Source organism: Heloderma suspectum, chromosome 2 (assembly GCF_057233095.1).
Source record: "Heloderma suspectum isolate Gila_16-S chromosome 2, 16-S_ref, whole genome shotgun sequence".
Classification (NCBI taxonomy): domain Eukaryota; kingdom Metazoa; phylum Chordata; class Lepidosauria; order Squamata; family Helodermatidae; genus Heloderma; species Heloderma suspectum.
The window spans coordinates 215,488,465-215,514,372 of record NC_139459.1 but is presented as its reverse complement, the minus strand read 5'-3'; the positions used below and the strand labels follow the sequence as shown (position 1 = coordinate 215,514,372).

Below are 25,908 nucleotides of genomic sequence, written 5' to 3'. Positions count from 1 at the left end.
TGGAACCCACTGGGTGGGGAATGCAGCAGGTAGTGAAAGGCCTATGCACCACTTCTGCTGCTGCTGCTGTGGCTGCTTCTTCACTAAATATTGCTGTCTTCTCAAACCTGCTTTTCACGACCTGTGCCCCTTGGTCACTCCCTGTGCAGCTTCCAAAGCTGGCAGGACCCTATCCACTTTTCTTCTGTGGGAGCACGGGAATGCTGTTCCCTGCCCAGTCAGATCGTGTTTTCCTGTTGCTAGTAGTCGTGGAGAAACAGCAATCTTGGTGGCAATCGTTGGGGGATGGGAGAGACTTTTACTTCCACCCACCCCCAGCGATTCCTAGATCTCAGCAGCCCGGGAGGGGAGATGAGTGTGTGTGTGCACGCATGTTCATGTCCACCACTACCGCTGGGCCAAAAAGGTTGTGCAATCCTGCTGTAAGCAGTAGCAAGTTGCAACAGACTGGGTACAGAAACAGTAGATGCATCCAGTGCTACGGAAATCCAGCTGTACTTGTAACAAGATCTCCCCACCGAGTGTGCTCTGCCCCCCAGTTCCAATTATATGGGCAACAGCTTTGACTGTACCTATAACTAAACAGCTTCTTACCAGGTGAATGAAGCTGGGCAGGCCACCCTGCTCTGACCATATTTCAAAGGACATTACATCTAGCTCCAGCTGTGCCTCCAATGCCACTCAGTGGAATACATATGGAAATCCTGCCCCCCCCCCACAATTTGGCCCACGTCCCATATCTCCCTTGCCCTTGCTAAGTGCACACTCACCTCCTTGTTCACAAAGCAGTAGAGAATGGCCACCAGCATTCCCTAGTGACAGAGAAGAATCAATCAGAAGAAGAAACAAGAAGAAAAATTATAGTCCGAAAGCCTTGCTTCTACCTGTGGCTCTTGGGGGAGCCTGAGAAACCATGGGGTTCCTATGCCTCACCTGGAAGGAGCTGAGGAAGAGGTCAAAGAAGAGCTTGACATAGCGCAGTGTGCCCTGAGCATGCTCATCCGTGACAAAGGCAAAAACCACTTCATGGATACCCAGCAATGGAATAAGCGTCAGTGTTGACTTGGCCAGCCTAAATGGGGCATCAGCTAATTAGATCTCATTGCAAGGAAAAGGCACCATCACCCAACAGCCGATCAGAGTCTCTTACAGGCTCCCAACCCGGTGGAGATACAAATGGGCTTATGAGTAGGAGGACAAGGAATCTACTGAAAGCATAGATACCACGCATTGATGGCCAGTTCAGAAACCCACAAATCAATGTACCAGCCACAAAACCCCATGGATGTGGAGGAGGTGATTGCCTTTAACGTAGAAAGGCCAAGATGTGACAGGCAGTCAGTGATGGTATATATAGAATGTGGAACAGAATGTTCTCATCCCAGGAAGGCTATGGCACTGTAGGGGCAGTAGCCAATACCGGAATTTGTAGTCTGTGTAGCGCATCTGGTGGGCACGGAGTTTGGAGACCAAGATCTGAATAATACGGATAAAAATGACGAAATTGATCTGAGAGAGAGAGAGAGAGAGAGAGTGGTTGAGTGATAGGAAGGGACAGGAGGTGAACAGAGAGATCTGTATAGTAAAGATCTAGTAAATTCTTGGGCATCATTCTAGTTGCTGTTCTTATTGTTATTAAATTCCCGACTCTTCCTAAACATACAGTGCTTTACATGCGTCTTCCAGTAGTCTCCCACTGATCACATCCTTAGCTCTACAAGTGCTATAGGATTACATTTCACAGAGCATTCAGTGGGCCACTGGGATGTATGCATGTTAATAATGTTTGGAGATTTGAGCACTTGGGAAAAGTGCTATAGACGTACTATTGTATCACCTACAAGTGAGTATGCAGTGTAGCAGCTCTATAGGTGTGCTCCCAGATGAAGCTTTTACTGTGCCATTGTCCTGCCTCATTCACGGAATTTTACTGGGGGGCTGGACTATGTTGTCTTCCTCTTGTAGCCCTTCTGTGTTTTCCTACCATTTCTTCTGTCTTTTTCCTTAATGCAGAAAATCCATTAAGGAAAAAAAGACGGAATCCCTGCATAGTGTCTTTTGACTGGTAGCACTAGGAGCCCTCTGTCTGGAAGCCCTCCTGGACTTCGCATTAACTGGAGAGGAGGTTCAGGTGGCAGGAGTGCTTTTTATCAGCTTAGGGTGATACGCCAGCTGCAGCCCTATCTGGAGAGGACAGACCTTGCCTCAGTTATCTAGGCACTAGTGATGTCCAGGCTGGACTACTGTAATGCACTCTACATGGCATTGCCTTTAAAGACAGTTCAAAAATTCAGCTGGTACACAGTGCAGCCACTTGAATGCTGGTGGGAGCAATCAGACCTATTCTGCACTGGTTGCCAGGCCGTTTCCGAGTCGAATGGAAAGGGCTGATTTTCAGCTTTAAAGACTTAAATAGTTTAGGACCAAGTTATCTGAGGGATCGCCTTCACCCAAGTCAGCATGCCTGCACACTAAAGTTCCTTCAGAAGCCCTGCTCACATGCCTCTCCTTTAGAACACTGTCCCACAACCTCACGCCTGTCTCCACCAGTGATTTACTCTGAGCTGGCTGCGTGTGGAGGTCGTTAGGGATACATGATGCCATGACCATCCAGCAGCCACCCTGGAGCTTGTCGTGGAAAAAACGGATTTTCTGAGACTGCTTAAAGTCCAATTCTTCTCCTTAAGTTGGGTTCTCCATGGTATAGTTGCTGTCTGCCCCAACCCCTGCGTTGACTTCGGGTATGCTAGCCCCGACCAGGGGTGTGCCTTTCACCATGACCCCAGTCTAGAGGTGTTTCCTGTCCCTGCACAAACCCATTAGTGTCTCCTCAGAAGTAACTCCCATTGTGGTCAATGAGGGTTGCCCTCTGAATGCCCACAGAATTTACAGAGATCCCCCTCAATTGACATGGCACAGTTTAAAGCCCTAAGTGTGGTAAAGTGCAATCTCGAGGCTCTGATTCTCCTTTGTTTGGTTTATTGCCTTAGGAAGAAACTACTTTGGCCCTTCCTTACAGAGATCCTGCAGGTTTAAAATGGGTGCTGGTTTCTGTCTTTGTGTTCTCCCCGCTCCCTTTCCCAGCACAAGCATATGTGTATCTACTCAGAAATAACTCCCATTGTCCCCAGGCTTGCTCCTGAAATGCAGGTGCATCTGGACTTTCAGGGGAAAGGAGAAACGGGGAGAGGGGGGGAAGCCTTTCTTACTGGCTGAGCAGCCCCTGCCAGTCAGATGATGTTCACTCCAGCCCCCAGCCCCACCAGGGAGTATGTTCTGTGACGCAATTTTTACTGGTCTGGAGCACTCCCTCATGGAGCCCTGCATGGACCAAATCGCAGCAGAGCTGTTTCCTTTTTTAAAATCCAGTGCTCCTCCATTAGCTTCTCCTTCCATTGTCATAGAAACACGGCCCTGGTGCCCTCCCATCAGCATAGCCAATGTTCAGGGATGATGAGAGTTGTTGCCCAAAACATCTGGAAGGCATCAGGTTGGGGAAGGCTGCCTTACAAAACTAGGTGGGTGGGCACAAGGGAGAGGGCTGTTTGAACAAAGGTCTCCTTCTGTGGAATATGCTACCGACTAGGGTGTGCCAAACCCCATCTTTTCAGGACTTTAGGAGAACCTTTAAAATTAATCTGTTTTCAACAACTTGCTCTTAAATTGTAGGCTTATCAGCCTGCTGAATGGAAATAATGCTAAATGTAACTGTTACTGGATTTTAATATTTGTACTGGGCTAGATATTTTCATTTTAGGCTGATGGTTCTTATCAGTGGGTTTTTGAAAGTCTATGCTTATGATGTTTTATAGATTACTGGAAGCCACTTTAAAAGCATTTTTTTTACCCTTAATGGTGGCTTATACATTTATAAAATAAAATAATAAGGTAAGATGAGTAGTCAGTGTGGGCCTTAGACCACGAGCGGGCAACGTATGGCCTTCCAGATGTTTTGGCCTACGACTCCCTGCATCCCTCAATATTGGCTATGCTGGCTAAGGCTGATGGGAGTTGTAGGCCAAAACATCAAAGGGGCCTTGGACACTTCCATGCTTAAAAGTTAAATGCCCCCTGCGCCCTGGTCATTTTAAGAACATACAGCAAGGATGGGGATCCCATGGCCCATGAGAACCTCTGCAGACCCCTCCCCAAGCCCCTGGAGGCTTGCTTACACAGAGGAACCCCCACTCATCATAGATAATGGGTTCCCCTTAGTTAACATGCCACTTGTCCTCCACAAGGGAGAAGATGCAGGGCAGGTGAAGCCACCTCGACTAAGGCGCAGGGTGGAGGAATGCTCCTCCACTTGGCGCCTCAGCCGGGGAGGTTTTGGTGCAAGTCAGCTTTCCCAAATGAGATCAGGGGCATGCCCCTGCCCCTGCCCCTGATATCATCCAGCCCACAGAGCGATGGGGGAGGAATCTGCCCCCTGACTCATCCGATGTTCTCCATCCCTGACATTCAGGGCTCCATCACACAGGCAGAGAATCCCACATCAATGCCGGTCTTTCCCCATCCAGTATCACTGCAAGACTGGGTCGTTCTCTTTAGATGGCTGTCCCCGTCATGTCATTTTTCGTTTCTTTCCTTCTCACGGGGGTGGTGATGTCGCTCAGAGGCATCGCCACCTCTGCACAAGAAAAGAATTACACGTGCTTGGGGCGTAGCGACAGCTCCTCCCTGGCTCCTGCCCCTTTCCCTCCCCTTGAATGTTACTGGTGGATGGGGACTGACATGCAGGCAGTCCCCCCACTGATCTCCCCGCCCCCCTGCCTCCCCATTCAGTGCTTTTGACAATCTCTGCCGTTTCCTCAGCCGTTTCCTCGCTGGGAATGCACAGCAGGGGGGCGTCCCAGCAGGTTGGAAGGCCGGCACGTGGTTCTGCTGACCTGCTGCTCTGCTGCCTTGCTGCTCTGCCATTCTCCTGACCTGCTGCCTTGTTCAGAAAACTGCAGGCCAGAAATGGCAAGGATCCAAAGAGATGCAGGCTCGGGAAGGCGACACGCCCCACTGTCTGTCCTCACTGCCTTCGCCATCATGACCACACCCCCAACAAACCAAACAAGCACCCACAGCCGCCGTCACACAGCAGTTCATTCGCACTAGGGAGAAATACACGGGGTGGTCATAGCACTCCATTTGTGCATATTTGGAAAAAAACCACATTTTTTCGTTTCAGGGAAACACAGGATAGGTGGGTGGGATAATGATTATGGTGAGATGATGACTGGACGATGACGATGTCATGAAATGGACCCGCACAATTCAGTGAGTGGCCAATCATGAATGTGCAATAAACTGGAGGTGTAGAGATGCCCACAGAGAAGGAGATTGGAGGCAAGAAATGGTGCCCCCTCTGGAATCTGTTGAACAAAGTAGCCATTTTGGGCAGTGCAGTTAGGATCTGAGACAGAGGGAAAAGGCAGAACTCACCAAGATGGCCAGGAACACAGGGAAACGCAGGATCCACCAGAAACCCATATTATTGTTGGTACTCCAGCATCTTATGAAAGAAAAGAAAGGAAGAAACAAAGGAGTGTGTAAGACAGGTCTTGCCAAGCATATATGTTCCCACTGTCTTGCTTGACCAGCCCATGCTCACGTATGGCACAATGTGCTCTTCTCAAACCCCCAGACCTCACGTGAGCGTCACCTGCTAAACTGCCCGCTGGTGACAGAGGGACTACAAAAAACGCACAATCAGTTTGCACACCAATCACATACATTGTCCTGGTACCTTGCTCATTCAAACTTACTGAACATTTTCATAAAGAAATTTCACCGTCACCCATGGCACAATGAAGAGAATCGGGGCCCCTGAAAAAAGTAGAGACTGAATTAGACAAGGTAAAATTGCCTCTTTCTTTCAAGGGAGAAATTTAATCTGAGAGGAATTTCTACTATAGATGTCTCTCAACTCACAGAGTGTAACAGGGACGGAGTCAAGGGGTCCTTAAACCTGTCTGCAGTCAGTGTGTGTGTTTGTGTGTGTGCGTGTGTGGAGAGGTATTATGCAGTTTCTAGGTCAGTCTTCCCCAACCTGGTGGCCTCTGGATGTGCCAGAGTATATAGGTTGGAGAAGGCTGCTCTTGATGAACAGGACAATCTGAAGCATCCGAAGACATGCACTCGAAGCTGACAAGTCTGTGGGCCAAAGTATGAAAGATGCCAAACCTGAAATTGGTAATTGCATCGTTAGCATTTCAAAAGTAAATTGCAGGTGTAGGATCCCTGGATTAGCCTTTTGCCCCTCACTGTGATCTTGATCCAGATTGTTCCCCGCCTCCTGCCTGATATTTGCACTGAAATAAAAGCTCCCATTTGCTCCATTGGAAGCTCTGTTCCGCAATGCGAATAGCAGACATGCCCCTGCTCCACCATCCAGATCAGGACCTCAGTGGATAGCAAAGAGTTAAAGCCCCCTTTACTCCCATGCCAGGGTCCCAATCTGGCCCCCTCTCCTAGGCTCTGTGAACAATGAGACCTTCCAATGCCCCCTGCTCTGCCCATCACATGCGCCTCAGTTGAATTCCCAGGCAAGACTTGGATGATTCAATGTATAATTATTTATTAGGAAACATTTGAAATAAAACTAGAAAAAATCATGTTGTGTTGTGAAAACCATCCAGAGAGCTTTGGCTATTGGGCAGTATAGAAATGCAATTAATTAATTAATTAATTAATTACTGACTAAACATGCTTTAAGATAGATAAGAAGGGAGAGCAGGCATCACAGTGCTAAGGCTGTGTGCAGACTAGCTTTTCATAGGTTAGAAGGTGGTATGTGAGAGCCATCGCCAGTCACAGCACAGGCATTATTGTCTCCTGTTCCACTGTTCTCTGCTCCAAATATATTGCAGCTTGTTTTTGTAGCGCTTCAAAAATCTGACCTGAGTCCACAGGGGAAAAAATGAAGATTGCAGGCTACAAATGACTCCAACTCTCTCAAAAACCATGATCTGCACATGGCCTTAGCTACAATACAATGCACCGGCCCACGTGGAGTTGCTTGCCCTTAGGGCCAAACTTTACTAGGCATGAGGGATGTGTGGCAGTGGCTGCTGCCAAGTACAGCAGTATCTCCTTCCCTTGTCTCCCCAGTAACGTTTAGTAAAAGAAGATCCATGGGATGGTGTCGTTGCACTCAAAATGTCTCTAGCCCTGCTGCAAGTAGAAACTAGTTCAGTAGAAGGATTGGGCTAGGGATGCGTGAGAAAGAATTTAGGAATTCCAATAGGAACTGATCTGATCCACTCTTCTGCATTAATATGTGGATTGGAACTTAATTATCCACTGGCTTTTGCACTTCCTGAATATTCTCATGTGGTTCTTGGCTCAAACAAATGTCTCAGAATACATTTAAAAATACATATTTTGAGAGAAATTGGTACATTTAGACTGCAGTTATATACTTACCTGACAGTAAGTCTTACTGAACTCAGTGGGGCTTACCTATGAGTAGACATGCATAGGATTGTTGCACAGACATGCACTGTTCGAATTGTGTATTTTGAGACAAGTTACATTTAGAAATCATACTTTGATAGAAACTATGTTTAGAAATAGGTATTGAAATATGTATTTAAATGTGATTTTTTAAAACAATGTGGATTCCCTACCCCATCACAGATTAATGAGGAAACAGGATGGAATGTGTGTTCTGTGGGTGAATGCATGCGAAAGTGGCACAGAAGGCTGGTTCACCCATCCCTAGGGTGGGCAAACCCTGAGCAGAATGACATCATATCATGCATCTTCCTTTATTTCCTTTGTTTCCAGGAAGACATGAAGAGAACATGCTGTGTTGCTGCTGCTCTTGGTGACAGCCATGCATCATCCCTCATAATGATCTGGTTCACACGATCACCACAGCCCACTGTGGCGCCAGGTTGCCTGTTCAAGCCTCCACTGCGGCTTCTCGTGTCATCCGAACCAGGCAAGGGTGGCCTGTTGGAGTGGTTAACAAACCACCCCACAACCCTACAACAGGCTGTAGGTTCTGGATGTTTTGTTAACCACCCCAACAAGCCACCCTCACTGGGTTCAGACGACACAAGAAGCTGCACTCAGTGAGGGTAATTATGCAAATCAGGCTGGCACACATAGGATGGTTAACAAACCACCATGGCTTATTAACCACCGGTGTGTCATGCAAACAGTAGCTTGGCCCTTCGCCACTCACTGTCAGAAAGCACGGAGGCAGCTCTTTAGCATGTTGCTGGGGTGTTCACAAAGGCTGGAACAAATTTAATGTTCAACCCCAAGGACGAAGGGCATCTCTTGGATTTCTCTTTTTGGAGGAAAGAAACAGGAAGGTGGGGAGCCTGGACTCTGACCTCACCAAATCCCAGTCATTCCTGGCCCATTTCTCATGCCTGGCCCCTCCTCTGTGGTACTGCTCCACAACACCCCCTCCCCTCACCCAGCCCAAGACACACACCCTCCTCCTCGTCCTCACCTACTGCCCTTCTGTAGCCTCCCCACTCCTCTCTCACAACATACTTTTTAAAAAAAAATCCTGGCCAATCTGGAATCATTGCAAAATTTGACCGGACAAGATTCCAGTGAAACCATACACCAAAGTGACTCAGAAAGACACCAGATAACGGAGCACTTAGGCAACATTCCCCAAGCAGGCACCTTCCAGATGTGTTGGACTATACCCCCCATCATCCTCAGCCAGCATCTCCAATGACCATGCTGTCTGGGGAATTATGGGGGGTTGTAGCCCAACACATCTGGAGGATGCCAGGTTGGGGAAGGCTGACGAGTCTGGAAGAACTTGGGGCAGAAAACCATTGATCAAGGGACATGCCCATTCATTTGGAACACTTGTGGAGGCTTCCAGTCTTCCCTAAATGGAGCAGGGAAGTGTCAGCACCTTTGTTACCTGGAGGAGTGAGCTACAGATAAAATGGGACAGTGTTGAATGATCATATATAGATATATATTCAGACTTGGGCCCAGGGTTCCTGTGAGCGGAACTCCACTTACGGAATGCTCCTGTCCAGGGGTGGCGTTAAATATTCAGCAGTTCCTCCTTTTTCCTGCTGCTCCCCCCATTTCCCCTGAAAAATTTCTCCGGTGGGTTGAGGGACCCTCCTGAACAATGTGGGAGGTGGTGTGGAGGGCTACAAGGGGAAGGGGGATTTGGCAAAAAATTGCTCCAGCGGGAACCTCCGCTAGCTCACAGTCCCTTCTGTGAGCAGGAGCAACCCTCCGAATGTTATCCTCCTCCTAACCCCGCATGTAACACTCTCCCCATCCCATGGTTCAGAGACAAAGTCATATCCTCTATCCCCACAACAGGTGGTGGCACATCTGCACTATTCCCTGCCCTGCTAGCACTGTGCCCTTCCTTCTGTTTCCTCCCCGTCTGTGTCAGCCTTGCTGAAGCTCTCTCCCTGCTTCTGCTCCAGTGAAAAGGACCGCCGACGCTCCATCGCTCACCCTATTCATCCTATATGCCCCGGCAGTCATATACTCACCCCAGCCAATACAGAGGTAGAGGGTGAAGTAGCTACGTTCAGAGAAGACAGCCAACACAAGCAAGTTGTGCAGATAGATCCCTTCCACCAGCAGCCAGCAGTAGTTGGCCACAATGCTGTACTGCATGAAGATGCTGGCTGCCCGGCACCCTGCCGCCGCCTGGGGGAATGAAGAGAAGTCATTGGGAAGGACAATGAAGCCTGGGAGCTTTCAGCAAGAAGCCCCCAATATGTCGGCCAGCATTTAACATGAAAGGCTGTGAACCTGTTGCTATGGGTAGCAGGTTCCTGGGGGCAGCCCCTTGCCACCCCCATTGCTTTGTGGCTCGTGCTTTCTAAATTAAAGCTCCTGGTGTAGGAGCTTCAGGCCTAAGCAGCAGTGCAGCATCGGTGGGGGGGGGGAGGGTAGAAAACATCTTTTGCGACTTTCAGTGGTCTCAGTCTGCTATTGACAGTGCCCCAATGGCTTTGATCATGTTTTGAATCACAGCTGATTCAAAAGGTTTGATGGGAGCAGACACTACACTGCTGGACCCATGCGCATTAGTGAATGTGAGTACGGAACCATTGGAGGTTTGCAGAAGGTGCTTTTGTGGAACGATGGTGGCATGGCTTAATTTGAACCAGTGCATAGTCCCTAAATCAACTACGGGGACCAGCCTCAGAGCAGTTTCATACACGAAATGCTGCCAGCCTGTCTTGTGCTCTTTGTGTGCGTGAATGTTATTAACTCAGGATAGGATGCAGCAGAGTAACTGCACGAATGTTGTCAGCAGTGTAGATCAGCCTCCCCCAAACTGGTGCTCTCCAGATGTGTTGAACAGCAACGCCCATCATTCCCAGCTGGCATGGCCAATGGAGGGATGTTGATGTAGGTTTTACATTTACATTATGGATTGGTTTAACCAAAAGCTGACTTAAGCCTTACGAAAGCTCTGCAACAACATCCTAAGCATTTTTGCTGGCTCCTGTGACAACAGCTAAGGTTGGCCCGGTGTATAACTGCAGAGTAGTGTGGCCAAGGATCAATGGGTTACCATATGTATTTGCATATAAGTGGGGAGGCAGGGAAGTCAATTGAAGTGCCCTGCCTTATGATATGGAGGGGGAAAGGGACCAAAGGAAATTAGAATAAACCAAGTGTAAAAGGGAGAGCTGGGAGTGGTTGTGTCACCTCGTCTGTCAGCCAGAGACCCATATGGTAGTCGTCAATCTTTTCACTGAAGCGGGTCTTGAGCAGTAAGTCGATGACAAGCACTGAGATGCACCTCAGGATGAAGGAGGCGAAGAGGTTCATGTGGATGTAGTTGCGCATACAGTGCAGCTTGCTGGAGAGTAGGGAGCTTGTCAACAAGGCCTGTCCTGCACGGTGGCACCATCTTGTAGTGCCCCCTTCCCAAGACCCTCCTCCCAATCCTTGCACCCTGATCCCAGGCTTCACTCCACTGCACCAACCCATTCCAGCCCCCAGCTCACTCCTCCCTGCCCCCGTGTTCCCCACTGTGCTCCTTACACTCACATGCATCATGCTTTCTTCTCCCCATAAGTCCTCAATGTGATTTGAAGCACCTGTGGGCTCAAAGCTGGTCATGAGGGCCCCTCATTAATGGACCTATCTTCACTTCCTTCCACTAACTACTTGTGCACCCATCAAGACACATGTTCTCAGCACAGACACACAATTACACACGGTTGTATTTTATGTTCGTCCTGCTTGGAGTAGACCCACTGAAACCAATGGGACTTAAGACACTGGATACAACCCATACTTCCCACTTCTTAGTGGCATTCTGACATGGCTGTTTTTTCTACCATGGGGATAACTTTTATCAGTCGTCTCATGGCAGAGATCCATGACATTCCTGATCTTACACTTTTTTAAGATAGCTAAATTAATTTATACCCATGATCGTGATGTGTACCCCTGCTGAACCTGTCATATGATTTGGGGTCCACATGGATCTCCCCCATAGACCAACTACAAAATAAAATCATCATCTTGTGGTAAAAAATAGTAATGATTCAGTTGAATAAATTCACCTCATGTCTGTCCAAAAAAGCTGACAAAAAAACAAACCAAAAAAACAACTACAGTGCAGATAGTTTATCCCTCTCACTGTCTCCAGTGTGGAAGGTAAGTGCTCTTGCATCTCTCCCCAACCAGTGCTCAAAGTGGGATGTGATAGGGAGCTTTTCTTACATGAGGTATTTATTGTGCACTTGTCATTCCCTACTCCTGGTTGTTTACAGGTTCTTTGGACAACATTGTGACCATCCAGTTTCACTTCTGTTTGTAAACTGCACTTTCTGTGAGTTTTTTTTAGAGCAGGGGAAACGGTATTATTTCTGATAGCGGAAAGAAAACCCTGTTTCTACTTGTGTATTTGCGCTATTCCGCTGTACCACAGAGCCAGCTAGAGGTTATGTAGCAGAAAAGGAAATGTTCCGCATGTAGTGCTCAGATTTCAATTCTGCAATGAAACTGAAAGTAGATGCCACAGATTAACAGCCTCATGTAGAAAAGACAAGGGTAGGATGCCATCCCACATCTTTTCAGGTGGACCTATAACTATCCCACTTCTTTTTAGGTGGACATCTCTGAATCTGGCCTAACCATGCCACTACCTTTTTTCTCACTTTGAAATCATCCCACTTCCTTCAAAATCATCCCATTTCCCGCTTCATGCACCACCCCCAACAACAATCATACCCCACCACTGCTCCCAGTCCAATCCCCAAGGCACCTGAAGCCTAGCAGTATGGACAAGGCAAGGAGCAGGGCGCAGAGGGACAATGAGTAGCCGACCGTGTACATCACCTTGAAGGTATCATAGATCCTAGCAAACTTCTCCTGGAAAGAGAAAGAGGAAAAGTGGGAATTTGAGACCTAAGAGGGACTGGGCTAATCCTGGTCATGTCTGCTGTCAGGGGTCCCTTTGCATATATAAATAGAGGCAGGGTGGGCCCCCCAGAACTCATTTAGACCTTTGTGCTCACCTGCTCTAAGATGGTATTATTGTCCATCACACATTGACTGGAATCACGTGTCATTCCTTCAGGAGTGGTTATCCACTGCCCATCTGGGCTACAATTCCTGAATACATAGCCATTCTTCACTGCAGGCAGAAAAAGGATAATTAGGATAACTGTATCCTACTCCAGGGGTGGGCAGAAGGTAGATCTCCAGATGATTTGGACTTCAACTCCAAGAAGCTCCTTCCAACATGCCCAGTAGAGATCCTGGGAGTTGAAGTCCAAAACATCTGATTATCTACTTTCTGCCCACCCCTGCCCTACTCCATGTAGTAGCCATGCTTGCTCTGACCCTTGACCATTTGTTGTTGCATCTCTGTGCCTACCCCACATCCCAGCTCTCTGGACTCCTGAGCTCCCCTCCCCATCCCTCTCCAGCATATCAGCCTGAGCCTCCTTTATCCCTCTCTTTCACTATTTCCCCTTGTACTGCTAGAACCTTATCTGGACACTTTCTTCCTATTCCCCCTGCTAAGGGCATGATCCCACTCCAGTCTTCTTCTCCCTTCAGTGCACATACCTTGGTCATACCAGGGCAGGAACCAGGGGCAGGACACATTGACAGTGCTGTTGGGTTGTGCATCAGGCCAGCATGAAAACCTGTCAAAGGTTCGGTTGCAGACTAGCTCTGTGGAAGAGAAGATATGCATATGTGATGGTGGTGGGAACACCAGGTTGCATCTATGTGTGAGAGAGGGGGGGAGGGATTGTACTGCCTTATTCCCTACAATTTTCACTCTTTCCATAACTGGGACACTTGCCCCGAGTTAGTGGCCCTCAAATGTTTTATCAAGGGACCAGCCAGCAGAATTTGTTCGTGGAACACATTTGTAGATCCTGCCCTGTTCCACATACATGCACATACAACTGCCTAGTAATCAGTGGTACTGTGGAAAATTTTGAATCATGTCAGTCCCCATAGCCGTGCCCTCAAGGAGAGTCCAAAAATGCAGGCAGCTGTATTGGTCTGTGCATGTGTGTATTATATATGCCTTCTGTGAAGCTAATGGGTCTTAAGTGCCCATTCAAGACCAAGCCACCCCAAAATGTGTTGCATTACAACAGGAATAGCTCACAACAATATATTGCTGCTTGGGACATCCATTTCCCCACAGCTACTGTCAGGACTGCACATGCTCAGAAGGAATAGGGAAGCCCGAGGGGAATGGGAGATGACCTCATTGTCCCTGCTAATCAAACTGTCCCGGTACTTCAGCCCTGTGAGCCCTAGTTCCACTACATCACCAGTAGCGATCCAACCTCTCCCCTGCATCCTGCCTCAATCCATCCTTTGGGATCCACTGCCCTGAAATGATTTTTTAGTATCACTTCTCAAGGAAAAGAAAATGGCCACTGCTCATCTGCATATGCTGATTTATGCCACATCCTTAACCAAGGCAGCCAGTGCTGCAGGTAGCTCCTTTACTCCTTCAAGCTCCCCAAATTCTTGTCCCGTTGCCACAGCCATTGGCATGCACAAATGCATTATGGTCCCAGTATAAGCTTCCCATTGCCTAGGAAGGAGATTGAGCTTAAACAAACAAATGGGCAAGAAAAACAACATGGTGGAAAAACTGACTAGGCTGCACTTTTAAATGTCTTGGCTGGCCCAATAAATTTTGCTGCCTGAGGTGGAGGCTGGAGCAGCAAATGGTGCCCTCCCTGCCCCCCCCCCATCAAGGTGCCTGAAGCAAAAATCCCACAAGAGCCTCTTCCCCTCTCTGACAGTAAAAAAATACAATAATAATACATTAAATAATGAACAGTTTGCCACCCTTTTATGACACCTCCAAATCATCTGTCTGAGGGGACCACCTCAATCTACTTAACGGTAGGGCCAACCCTGCCATCCCTCTTCAAAGCTGCAAATACCCCTCCCTTATCCAACGTGCTACAGCCAATACCCCACCTCCAGGGGGTGCTGCCTCACCAGTAGGGGGTGGCAAGAGGCTCATGTTGTGGTGGCACTCTTCGCTATAGGCCTTCCAGCTCTCAAAGACATTGTCCGTGTTCTGGGCTGAGGGTCCCTGAGGAAAAAGGCAGCAGAGGAGAGGACTGGTCTGATATATGTGTGTGTATCAGACCAGGGCTGGAGGGGTGGGAACGGAGCAGGGGAACAAGGCCCTTACCTGGAGGCACAGTACCAACGCCAGCAGGATACTGAGAAGGCGTGACTGGGACATCCCTCTGAAGGGCTGTGAAACCACATTGGGATGCTCCCAGAGCTGCTGGCTTCCTATAGAATGTCCTGGTTGAGCAGGAATGCTGCAAGGAATAAGAGGAGGGGGGAGAGATTGGGGCCACTTGTGCTTGCAAGCCCCTCGCTGCTGTTCTGCAAACTCTAAGCTACTGCACCCTCCCATCTCCAGGGTTGATGACGCAGGCTGAGATAGGGTTTGCTGGGCTACATCCAGACAGGCTGTTTGGTGCCAGCAGATGATGGACTGACAGGGACCAATGAGAAGTTAATATGGCCGCTGCACCCTTCACCCAGATCAGGTGCTTGGTGTCTGTTGGTGCTTTGACCCTGTCTCTGGTTGGTGCTGGAGTCTCTCGGACCCTTGCTGGAGCCGAGGAAGTCGATGACGCCCAATCTAGGGGGCTGTTTCAGATGCCAGACACTGTAACCAGAGCCTGTTTTGGGGGCAGCTATTTCAGGGCTGGATTTGGCTCCCTGCCAAGTGCCCAGTGAGACATGATCCACTATGAGGCAGCACAGGGCCTCTTCTTTTCTTGCTCATCTCCTCCGAACACCAGGACAGTCTGAGACTTCCACACCCCTGCTGGTTTGCTAGCCTACGTTTGCCGCAGGTGCTGGTGAGCAGCGTGTGAGACCAAATGCAACAGTACACAGGAAAAGAGAGAAATGCGTTCTTTGCTACGCTGGGCTAAACAGCACATCCCCACAACTTGCCTGGTGAAACCTGGATGCCTTTGGGGCTAGCTTGGGTCCTCTGATTCCCCTGGGACACCTCTTGCCGGTGATATCAATGGGCAGACTAGCCGTGCCGGGCAGCTTGAAGAACATGCCATACTCTGGATGGGGAGGCAGCTGGGTACTGTGTGTGTGTGTGCATGGAGGGTGTAGGAAGCAAAGAACATTGGGAATAAGCCAGAAGAACGATGGCATTGGGCCAGGGGTGCGGAAGTAATGCCATTGGGGGAATCCAGCAGAGGGCAGCACAGTTGTGCAGTGTGCAGAATGCCATCAGGGGCCAAAAGACCTGCATGTGGCAATGACAGTAGCAGGCAGCAGTGTGTGAGGGAAGGAGGGGAAGGGTGCCTTCCTCGGAACATTAGTAAAGAGGGGCTGTGGAGGCAGGGCGTGCAGAGGACGCCTGCCCTGGTGCCTAGAGTCCTGCTCTGCATGTGGACGCTGGCTTGTACATTCCATCGCACTGACACAGCCTGTACTTGGTGCCATCAGGGACACTCCTTTCCTGATCCAGAGTCAGCTTCTGTTCTCCCTCCCCAGTCCCTGCCTAGGAAAACATTTCAAAGGGGGAGGGACATGTGAGAATGCACCAGGGCTGCCTCTGGCCTGTTCACAGCTCCCGGGGGCAGTGCCCAGCTAAGGCCAGCCAGGCTGTTAATCGTTAACGCCCTCCAGGGATCTCCTGGCTTTGGATGAGCCCAGGGATGGTGTTGTCTCCTAAGCCCACAACCCCCACCCCATCCTCTTGCCGACAAAGGGCCCCATGTGTCCAGATGTTGACTCCTTGGCCCAAAAGGGAGGCTGTGTTCCCGTGGGCAGTTGGGCAATGCCCCTGTGTTTGCAACCTGTCCAGGGTACACTCCGATGCACACCAGAGCTAATTCCTTCAATCCCCCTCTAATCTGGTTAAAGGGCTCCTGAATGGGAGCGCAGTACTCCTGACAATCAAGCTATTCTTGCTGCGTGCCTTGGAACAATGGGCCAAGCCTTTGGCATCAGATATTGCCAGAATTCTGCTGAGATTAGGAGAGTGCTCTTCCAGCACCCCGTGAAAAAAATCCACTTGGCCTGGAATGCCAGCATTTATGTGTTGTGCCCTAGAGCAGGTTTGGGCAGCAGGTAGCATGGGATCTACCAGTAGATCTCTCTGTGATTTGCCATTAAGCTGCAAAGGTGGGTTTCTCATCCCCCTGCCCTGAAACCTCTCCCTAAATTAGGCTGCTAACATTTTAAAAGTTTGTTCGGGGGGGGGGGGGGGCGGGAGACCAGGAATGGATTTTTGTGTAAAAGGACTGAAAGCTCAGTTTTGAAAAATTGAAAACAAATTTTTGGTCTGAGCCATGTGCTCAGAAGTACCCTGTTCCTTAATTCTACTAGGTGTATGTCTGTCTCACTCCCGAGCCACTGTTTTGGTGGGCCGTGAGGTTCTAGTAAAAACAAATGAGGTAGAGCCCAGAAGCCTGAAGTCTGCCCACCACTGCCCTAAAGGGAACGACCCCTCATGATCCACTTGGCACATTCTGCAGTCTGTGGTGCAGCTAGGGCTTGACCTTGGGGCCAAAGTCCAGGGCCCCGCAGGCAAGGCCGCCCCCAAAATGACCACCTGGAGAGAGTGTCAAGTGATGAGGGTATCAGGGCAGCAGAAGCAGACTCCACTGAATCCCTGTAGTCATAATGGTGCTATATTTAAGGGGATCTAAAATGCACAGCTGAACATGCTCAAAGTATTTCTTTTCTTTTAAATCAGGGCTGGCAAATTTTTCTCTCTAACATATCAGGAAAGTAGAAGCCATTGTAAGGCATGGAAAAGTGGAGGGGGAGGAGAGAAGAGAAGAGGAATATTTTGTTGTGTGCTTCACAACTGAAGTAATGTACATGGCCACCTAAAGAGGGGGCGGGGGAAGAATAAGACCATTACATCTAGGGTCTAAAATTACCCAGCTGCACCATTGTCTGTAGTACTCACTGGAGAACAGCAAAAGGTTCTCTCCTAGACGACGAAAAAAGTTATCTCACGGACACAGCGTTAGAAGCCATGTTTTCCCAGGTCACAGTGGGCTGACAGGGGACCCTCTTTAGACAGGAGGCAACTTCAGCCTTTCCAGACCATTGAGCAGTAAGGATAGAGCATGTGCTAGATCAGTGCCTGGCTGCGACAATGGACTGGATGAAGGCTAATAAACTGAAGCTCAATCCAGGTGTTGTTAGTGGGTAGTTCTCCTGACCAGATGGAGGGTGCTCAACCTGTTCTGGATGGGGTGGCACTCCCCCTGAAGGAGCAGGTCCATAGCTTGTGGGTCCTCCTGGAACCATCTTTGTCACTTGAGGCTCAGGTTGCCTCAGTGGCATGGAGGACCTTGTACCAACTTTGGTTGGTGGCCCAGCCACACCCCTATCTGAATAGGGATAACCTAGCTTCAGTCGTCTATGTTCTGGTAACCTCCAAGTTAGATTACTGCAATGCACTCTATGAAGATGGTTCAGAAGCTGCAGCTTGTGTAAAATGCGGCAGCCAGATTGATAACTGGAACAAGAAGGTCCAAATATTACACTGATTCTGGCTCGCTTGCACTGGCTGCTTGTATGTTTCTAATTCAAGGTATTGCATCTATAAAGCTTAGGACCACAATACCTGATGGAGTGCCTATCCCAGCATGAACCTACCCATTTACTATGCTCATTATCTAAGGCCCTGCTCCAGATATCCCCTCTGAGGGAAGCTCAGAAGGTGGCAACAATGGAGAGGGCCTTCTTGGTGGTGCCCCCCCCCATTATGGAACAATCTCCCCAGTGAGGCTTGCCTGGTGCCAATATTATTATCTTAGAATCATACAATCATAGAATAGTAGGGTTGGAAGGGGCCTACAAGGCCATCGAGTCCAACCCCCTGCTCAATGCAGGAATCCAAGTCAGAGCATCCCTGACAGATGGCTGTCCAGCCTTGTCTTGAATGCCTCCAGTGTGGGAGAGCCCACCACCTCCCTAGGTAATTGGTTCCATTGTCGTATTGCTCTAACAGTCAGGAAGTTTTTCCTGATGTTCGGCCGGAATCTGGCTTCCTGTCACTTGAGCCCATTATTCCGTGTCCTGCACTCTGGGATAATTGAGAAGAGATCCTGGCCTTCCCCTCTTAGACAACCTTTCAAGTACTTGAAGAGCGCTATCATAAGTCCCCTCAGTCTTCTCTTCTCAAGGCTAAACATGCCCAGTTCTTTCAGTCTCTCTTCATAGGGCATTGTTTCCAGCCCCCTGATCATCTTTGTTGCTGTCCTCTGAACCCTCTCCAGTTTGTCTGCATCCTTCTTAAAGTGCAGTGCCCAGAACTGGACACAGTACTCCAGATGAGGCCTAATCAGTGCTGAGTAGAGGGGAACTAGTGCTTCCCGGGATTTGGAAGCTATGCTTCTATTAATGTAGCCCAAAACAGCATTTGCCTTTTTTGCAGCCACATCACCTTGTAGATCATTCAGCTTATGATCTACAACAATTCGAAGTTCCTTCTCGCTTGTCGTGTTGTTGAGCCACGTATCCCCCATCTTGTAACTGTGCATTTAGTTCCTTTTTCCTAGGTGCAGAACTTGGCATTTATCCCTATTAAATGTCATTATGTTGTTTTCTGCCCAGTGCTCCAGTCTATCCAGATCACTTTGAATTTTGTTTCTGTCTTCCAAAGTATTAGCTATCCCACCCAATTTTGTGTCATCTGCAAATTTTATCAGCATTCCCTGCACCTCTTCCTCCAAGTCATTAATACAAATGTTGAAGAGCACTGGGCCCACGACTGAGCCCTGCAGTACCCCACTGGTTACCTCTCCCCAATTTGAGAAGGTCCCATTGATAAGCACTCTGAGTCCGATTCTGTAGCCAACTGTGGATCCACTGGATCGTTGTTTCATCTAGCCCACTTTGAGCTAGTTTGCTCATCAGGACATCATGGGGCACTTTGTCGAAAGCTTTGCTGAAGTCGAGGTATATGATGTCTACAGCATTCCCACGGTCCACAAGGGAGGTGACTTGATGAAAAAATGAGATCAGATTCGTCTGGCAGGACTTGTTTTTGACAAATCCAATGTTGGCTTCGAGTAATCACTGCATTGTTTTCAAGGTGCTTCCAGATGGATTCCTTTATCATCTGCTTCAGAATTTTCCCAGGGATTGATGTCAGACTGACTGGTCTGTAGTTTCCAGGTTCCTCCTTTTTACCCTTTTTGAAGATAGGGACAACATTAGCCCTCCTCTAGTCATCTGGCACTTCCCCCATCCTCCATGATTTCTCAAAGAGAATAGACAGCGGTTCTGAGAGTTCTTCTGCCAGTTCCTTTATTACTCTGGGATGCAGTTCATCTGGCCCTGGAGATTTGAACTGATTCAAAGTAATTAGGTGTTCCTTGTCCATATGCCTATCAATCTCACACTGCAATCCTACCCCTTCAGCCTGTACTTTGCCTTTGCCAGGGGGGTCATAGACCCTCTTTTGGGAGAAGACTGAGCCAAAGTCGGAATTGAGCACCTCTGCCTATTCTTTGTCATCTGTTACCATTTTGCCATCCTTATTTAATAGCTGAACAACCATTTCTTTCCTCTGCCTTTTACTATGCATGTAGCTGAAGAAAGCCTTTTTGTTGTTTTTAGCATCCCTCGCTAACCTCAGCTCGTTCTCAGCTTTAGCCTTCCTGACCATCCCTGCAATTCTGTGCTACCTGCCTGTACTCTTCCTTTGTTACTTGGCCTTCTTTCCACTTCCTATATGTGTCCTTTTTTGTTTTCAGGTCATCCCTAAGCTTTTTGTGAAGCCACATTGGCTTCTTCTGTTGTCTTCCACCTTTTCTTCTTGTTGGAATTGTTTGTAATTGTGCCTTGAGAATTTCCTTTTTTAAAAGCTCCCACACATCTTGGATTCCTTTTCTCGTTAGCGTCGCTTGCCCTGGGACCTTACTGACCATTGTTCTGAGTTTATTAAAATCAGCTTTCCTAAAATCCAGGGTACGTGTTTGGCTACACTCAGCTTTTGCTTCTTGTAGAACCAAGAACTGAAGTACAACATGGTCACTTTCCCCCAGAGTTCCTGTAACTGCTACTTTATCCACTAAGTCATCTCTGTTGGTTAGGATCAAGTCAAGGATAGCCGATCCTCTAGTTCCTTCCTCCACTTTCTGTAGGAGGAAGTTATCCACCACACAAGTCAGAAATTTCCTGGAGGGGCCATGTTTTGCAGAGTTTGTCTCCCAACAAATATTGGAGAAATTGAAGTCCCCCATTACTACTACATCATGCTTCCTTAAAACATTGGCTATTTGCTTTTCAAAAGTTTCATCCTCGTCTTCTCCTTGGTTGGGTGGCCAGTAGTAGACTCCAACCACCAGGTTCCTTTTATTCTTTGCTCCATTTATTTTGATCCAGATGCTCTCGATGGGGCTACCAAGCTCATCCTCCTGTATTTCTGTGCAGAGATATGTATTTTTCACATACAGTGCAACCCCACCTCCCTTTCTGTTCCTCCTGTTCTTTTTGAACAAGTTATATCCTTCATTCGCTGTATTCCAGTCATGAGAGTCATCCCACCAAGTCTCAGTTATACCTATCAAGTCATAATTTCCCTCCTGTATAAAGAGTTCAAGTTCGTTCTGTTTGTTTCCCATACTCTGGGCATTAGTATACAGACATCGAAAACCATGTGCTTCATAGTCTGGCTTTCTTCCTACATGTGTCTGAAGACTATTATTGGGCGCTATCAGAGCTGTTCTCTCCATTGCAGTGCATGCGCCTACATCCATTGTTACCCCCAACATTACATCTCCCTTCCCCATAGGATTCAGTTTAAAGCCCTCCTGATGAAGTTCTTCATGCTGTGGCCAAACACATTCTTCCCATCCTTTGTGAGGTGCAACCCGTCCCTTGCCAACAGCCCATCTTCCAGGAAGTATAGGCCGTGGTCCCAGAATCCAAATCTCTCTCGTCGGCACCACCTTCGTAGCCAGTCATTCACCCAGAGTATTTTTCGTTCCCTTTCTATCCCTCTTCTAACTACTGGAAGGATGGATGAGAAAACAATCTGGGCCCCAAAGTTCTTGAGTTTCCTTCCCAAAGCTTCAAAGTCTGATGTGATTTCTTTGTAGCTCCGCTTGGCGATATCATTTGTTCCCACATGGATGAGAAGAAAGGGATTTATTTGGGCTTTATGTATGCAGGCAACCTTTCAGTCACGTCTCTAATCCGTCCTCCCGGGAGACAACATACCTGGCAAGTCCACGGGTCTTTGCGACATACTTGGGTCTCGATCCCATGCAGCAAGGAGTCTCCCACTACTACCACTCTTCTCTTCTTGTTGTTGTAGGCCTGGGTTTCATCGCTTCTGTTTGACTGACCTTCAGCCTCTTGCTCGCTCTCATGTAGGTTCCCCTGTGATTCTTCCTCTGCAGGCTGTCCTCCAGTCTCATCTGCAAGTACCTGGAATCAGTTCCACAGCTCCACTGCTTCCACTGGTGCAGAGTGGCATCTAGTTCTTCTTCTCCTAACTGTCACCCTTTTCCAAGGAGTATCCTCTACTCCATTTTTCTTCACCGCAGCATTTCCCACTGCCTCATCTTGCTGTTGCTCTTCAAGCTTCTGGTCTTCCCTTTGCTGCTGTAGTTCCCTCATTCTATCCAAGAACTCTTCGTGTTCTCTTATTCCCCGGAGGGTCAACAGTCACCGCTCCAATCCACTTACTTTTTCTTCCAGCAGCGTGATCAACTTGCACTTGTTGCAGGTGTAGGCCATGTTGTTCTCAGGCAAGAAAACAAACATTGCACACACCTTGCAGGTCACCACCACTGGAGAGTCTTGTCCTTCCATTGCTTCTTTTCCCTTTTTGTGTCTAGCTTTGTGATTGTTCTAGACTAGCCTGTGCCTGCTCCTCTACTCAGTAGAGGTTAAAAGCAGAGTCCCACTGGTGTGGAAGTGTGTGTTACAAGACAAATAAATAAAAAAAGGTAGTTAAAAAAAAAAATACATATATTTTTAAAAAAAATTTTAAAATGTTAGGAGCCTCCCCTTTGACCTCCCCTGCTGAACTCCCCTGTCCAACTCCTGTTTGCTCCACCTGTTTGCTCGCTCTGGTCGTTTGCTCTCTGGGAGCTTGCTTGCTTCTGTAGTCCCTGGACCAGCTGAACCAGCTTGCTCTGCTCTGCTCAGCTGGGAGGCGGGAAACATCTTTCCGGTGCCAACTTAAAATTATCCTCTACTCCCAGCAATTGGCCGCATATGATAAAGTTTCGATTGAGTCCTGGATTTTCTTATCGATTGTTTAAAATTGCTTGTCTGTGTGTGTGTGTTTGCTGTCTGTTTATATGATTGTATATCAACGGTTTTTATGCTATGTATAATTTTGTATTTTTGAGTTTTTGATCTTTGTAAACTGCCCAGAGAGCTTCAGCTATTGGGCAGTAGTGAAATGTAATAAATGAAATTAAATTGAGTAGTGAGTAGTGAGGATGTTTTTAAGAAGTTGAGCTTTTAAAAAGTAAGCCGTGGAAGAGTTTGCTTAAAACAGGAAAAAGTGCAGGCTAGCTTCAGGTTGGGCCCAGGTTGCGCTCAGGCTTTAGGCCTTAAAGAGCAGTTCCTTAAATAAAGCAAGTTTAAGAGTTCAGCATATCATTTAAGTTTTAAACAAACACACAGAAAAAGGATCCAGACCTTGCAAGCCACAGCCTTCCCAAATCACCTACCCTTTGTCTGCTGTCCCCTCCAAGGACCCATTGAACAGAGGATCTCCCCTCAATAGGTCTCCCATTCACTATGGTTAATAGTCCTCCTTCCTAAATAGAAATCACCATTTCCTGGGGGGCCAAATGACCTACACTGAAAGCCAGTGCTGATCAGGAGTTCACACACAGCCTCCCTTGCTTTTCAAATGAGGCCCTCCAATCAAATTCACTGCAGCAGCAGTTGGATCTATCTATATAAGGAGGCACACTTGCAAGGGAGCCAGCTCTCCAAGTGCAAGGAGCCCCAGTGACAAAGTGTCTCAGCCCCAGAGACAAAGCGTTAGCTGGTCAGAAGTCGTGGGTATGTGCTCAGTGTAATGAGCTCCTGGCACTCAGGGAACAGGTTCGTTCCCTTGAGGCCAAGGTTGCTGACCTGGAGAGGCAGAGAGGTTGGTGGATGAGACCTTCAGGGAGCTATTAGCTGTGTCCCACTCCCAGAGTGACAGCTGCTCTGCTGACATGGAGAATGTGGGTCTCGGGGAAGGAGGGCGTCATTCTGAGGAAGAGGGAAACGATCCCTTAGAAGGGACCCATTCCTCAGAAGATGAACAAATATCCTCTTGCACCAAGAATGTGCCTCCGGGGGGAGGGGGGCTTGTGGTAGTGGGAGATTCGATCCCATGGCGAATTGCCTGCCTGATGCAAAGCTTGTGGATATCACGCACCGTCTAGATAGCCTAGTAGATAGCGCTGGGGTGGAGTCAGGGGTCATGGTCCATGTTGATACCAATGATGTGGGAAAATGTAGTCATGAGGGCCTGGAATAGGGATGGCGGAGAATTCCGCCACGGACCCAAATGAGGCCAGATTCTTTGGAATCCAGCCTCCGGAATCCGCAGCGGAACGGCTCACTTACCTCCGCCTCCCGAGGATTTCCAGAAGAACGGCACGCCAGCTCCATATCGCTGGCGTTACGGTAATGGCGACTGCCATTACCGTATCACGGGAAAAAACACAGAAGCAAATGGCGTAGTGGGCTCCACTTGCGGCCGTAAAGCCCTCAGTTTAACCTAATTGCAGCCATTTATGGCTCCATTTAGGTAAAAACAGCGCTTTACGGCTGCAAGTGACGTCCACTAAGCCATTTGCGGCTGTATTCCTCCCAGCAATGCGGTAATGGCAGCTGCCATTACCATATTGCCAGCGATACGGAGCCGGTGTGCGGCTCCACAGAATCCTCCTGACGTGGAGCCGCTCTGGAGGATTCGGGGGGGGGGGGGAGGAACAGATCGCCTAAAAAAAAGATATTGCAGAGCTGGAAAAAGTGCAGAAAAGGGCAACTAAAATGATCAAGGGGCTGGAGCATCTCGCCTATGAGGGAAGGTTACAACAGCTGGGATTGTTTAGCTTGGAAAAAAGGAGGGTAAGAGGAGACATGATAGAGGTGTACAAAATTATGCATGGTGTGGAAAACGTGGATAGGGAGACATTTTTTTCCCTCTCTCAAAATATTAGAACTCAGGGTCATCCTATGAAGCTAATTGGTGGGAGATTCAGGACAGATAAACGGAAGTACTTTTTCACACAGTGCATAATCTATGGGATTCACTTCCACAAGATATGGTGATGGCAACCCATTTGGATGGTTTTAAAGGAGGGGGTTAGAGAAATTCCTGGAGCAAAAGGCTATCAAGGTCTACTAGTGCTGATGGCTATGTGCTACCTCCAGTAGCAGAGGCAGTGAGCCTACATACACCAGTTGCTGGGAACATGAGTGGGAGTGTGCTGTTGCGCTCATGTCCTGCATGTGGATTCCTGGTCGACAGCTGGTTGGCCACTGTGAACAGAATGCTGGACTCGATGGACCTTTGGTCTGATCCAGCATGGTTCTTATGACGTGTTTATTCCTAAGTAAATAGTTTGGGCTCAGTGACGATGTGAATTATATTTGCTAATTATCAGCTCCTACCATCATTGCAAAGATGGGCCAAGCACACCTCCACCAGGCCAAGACTAGTTTTACTTGTTTATTTAAAGCATTTATACCCCCAACTTTTAATCACAATGGATCTGCAAGGTGGCTTGCAATAATTTAAAACCACAGCAAAACCATCTTAAATGGATTAAAGCAAAAACAGAGTGCAAATCTGTGGCAGCTGACAATCAGCCAGCATAATCAGCATAGAACTCATTAGGCCCTCCTTGTAAGGATCAGGTGGTTTAAATTGTGGCAATACCCAAATTCAGAATTGTTCAGAATGTGGAATTTCTTTGGCAGGGGATAGTATGCCAATGAGGTATGGAATGAACAAGGCATTGGCGCAGACAGTATATTATATGTGAAGGGTTTGGCATAGATGGTGCGCTCAGTGTGAACTCCCTGGTCCCCTACCCCAGGAGGATGGCAGTGCTGAAATCAAACTCCTGAGGGACCCATTCTCGGTTTTGAGCCTTTAGCCAACACTGCCCACGGCTTGTCACATTTTCTCTCTCAAGCATGGAGGCTACCGACTTGCTCATTTTTACAAATGAGATCTGATCCTGGTATCCAAGGTATTGTAAGGGTTACCTTTGCCCATGTGAGCCTGCCCAAGCCGTATGACCAGCCATGGAGGGCCTGCTCTCTGGCCCATTTCTATATTTGATGGGCCAGCAACAGGGCCTTCTAAGTGGTTGTGCCACAGCTGCGGAATTCTCTTCCAGTGGCAAGCATTCTTCCTATTGTCAGACAGGTGTTGAAACCCTTTTTATTTCGGAAGGCATTCTA

General features: G+C 48.2%; 2 protein-coding genes across 6 annotated transcripts in view; one reads left to right on the top strand and one right to left on the bottom strand.

Moving 5' to 3' along the window:
• The window catches only part of GCGR (glucagon receptor), a 56,929-nt gene that overhangs the window by 2,285 nt on the left and 28,736 nt on the right, over window positions 1–25,908 (bottom strand). For all 3 annotated transcript variants that reach the window (XM_084837804.1, XM_084837805.1, XM_084837806.1), the window contains 12 exons: window positions 14,651–14,786; window positions 14,452–14,548; window positions 13,042–13,149; window positions 12,486–12,604; window positions 12,233–12,339; window positions 10,663–10,816; window positions 9,489–9,648; window positions 5,757–5,817; window positions 5,434–5,503; window positions 1,421–1,509; window positions 934–1,072; window positions 771–812 (listed from right to left, as the gene is read on the bottom strand). In XM_084837804.1, the coding sequence (XP_084693930.1) occupies window positions 771–812; window positions 934–1,072; window positions 1,421–1,509; window positions 5,434–5,503; window positions 5,757–5,817; window positions 9,489–9,648; window positions 10,663–10,816; window positions 12,233–12,339; window positions 12,486–12,604; window positions 13,042–13,149; window positions 14,452–14,548; window positions 14,651–14,704 (1,200 nt within the window). In that variant the 5' untranslated portion in view covers window positions 14,705–14,786. The remainder of the gene's footprint in view (window positions 1–770; window positions 813–933; window positions 1,073–1,420; window positions 1,510–5,433; window positions 5,504–5,756; window positions 5,818–9,488; window positions 9,649–10,662; window positions 10,817–12,232; window positions 12,340–12,485; window positions 12,605–13,041; window positions 13,150–14,451; window positions 14,549–14,650; window positions 14,787–25,908) is intronic.
• MCRIP1 (MAPK regulated corepressor interacting protein 1) overlaps window positions 1–25,908 on the top strand; it is a 91,026-nt gene that overhangs the window by 38,451 nt on the left and 26,667 nt on the right. The window lies entirely within an intron of this gene.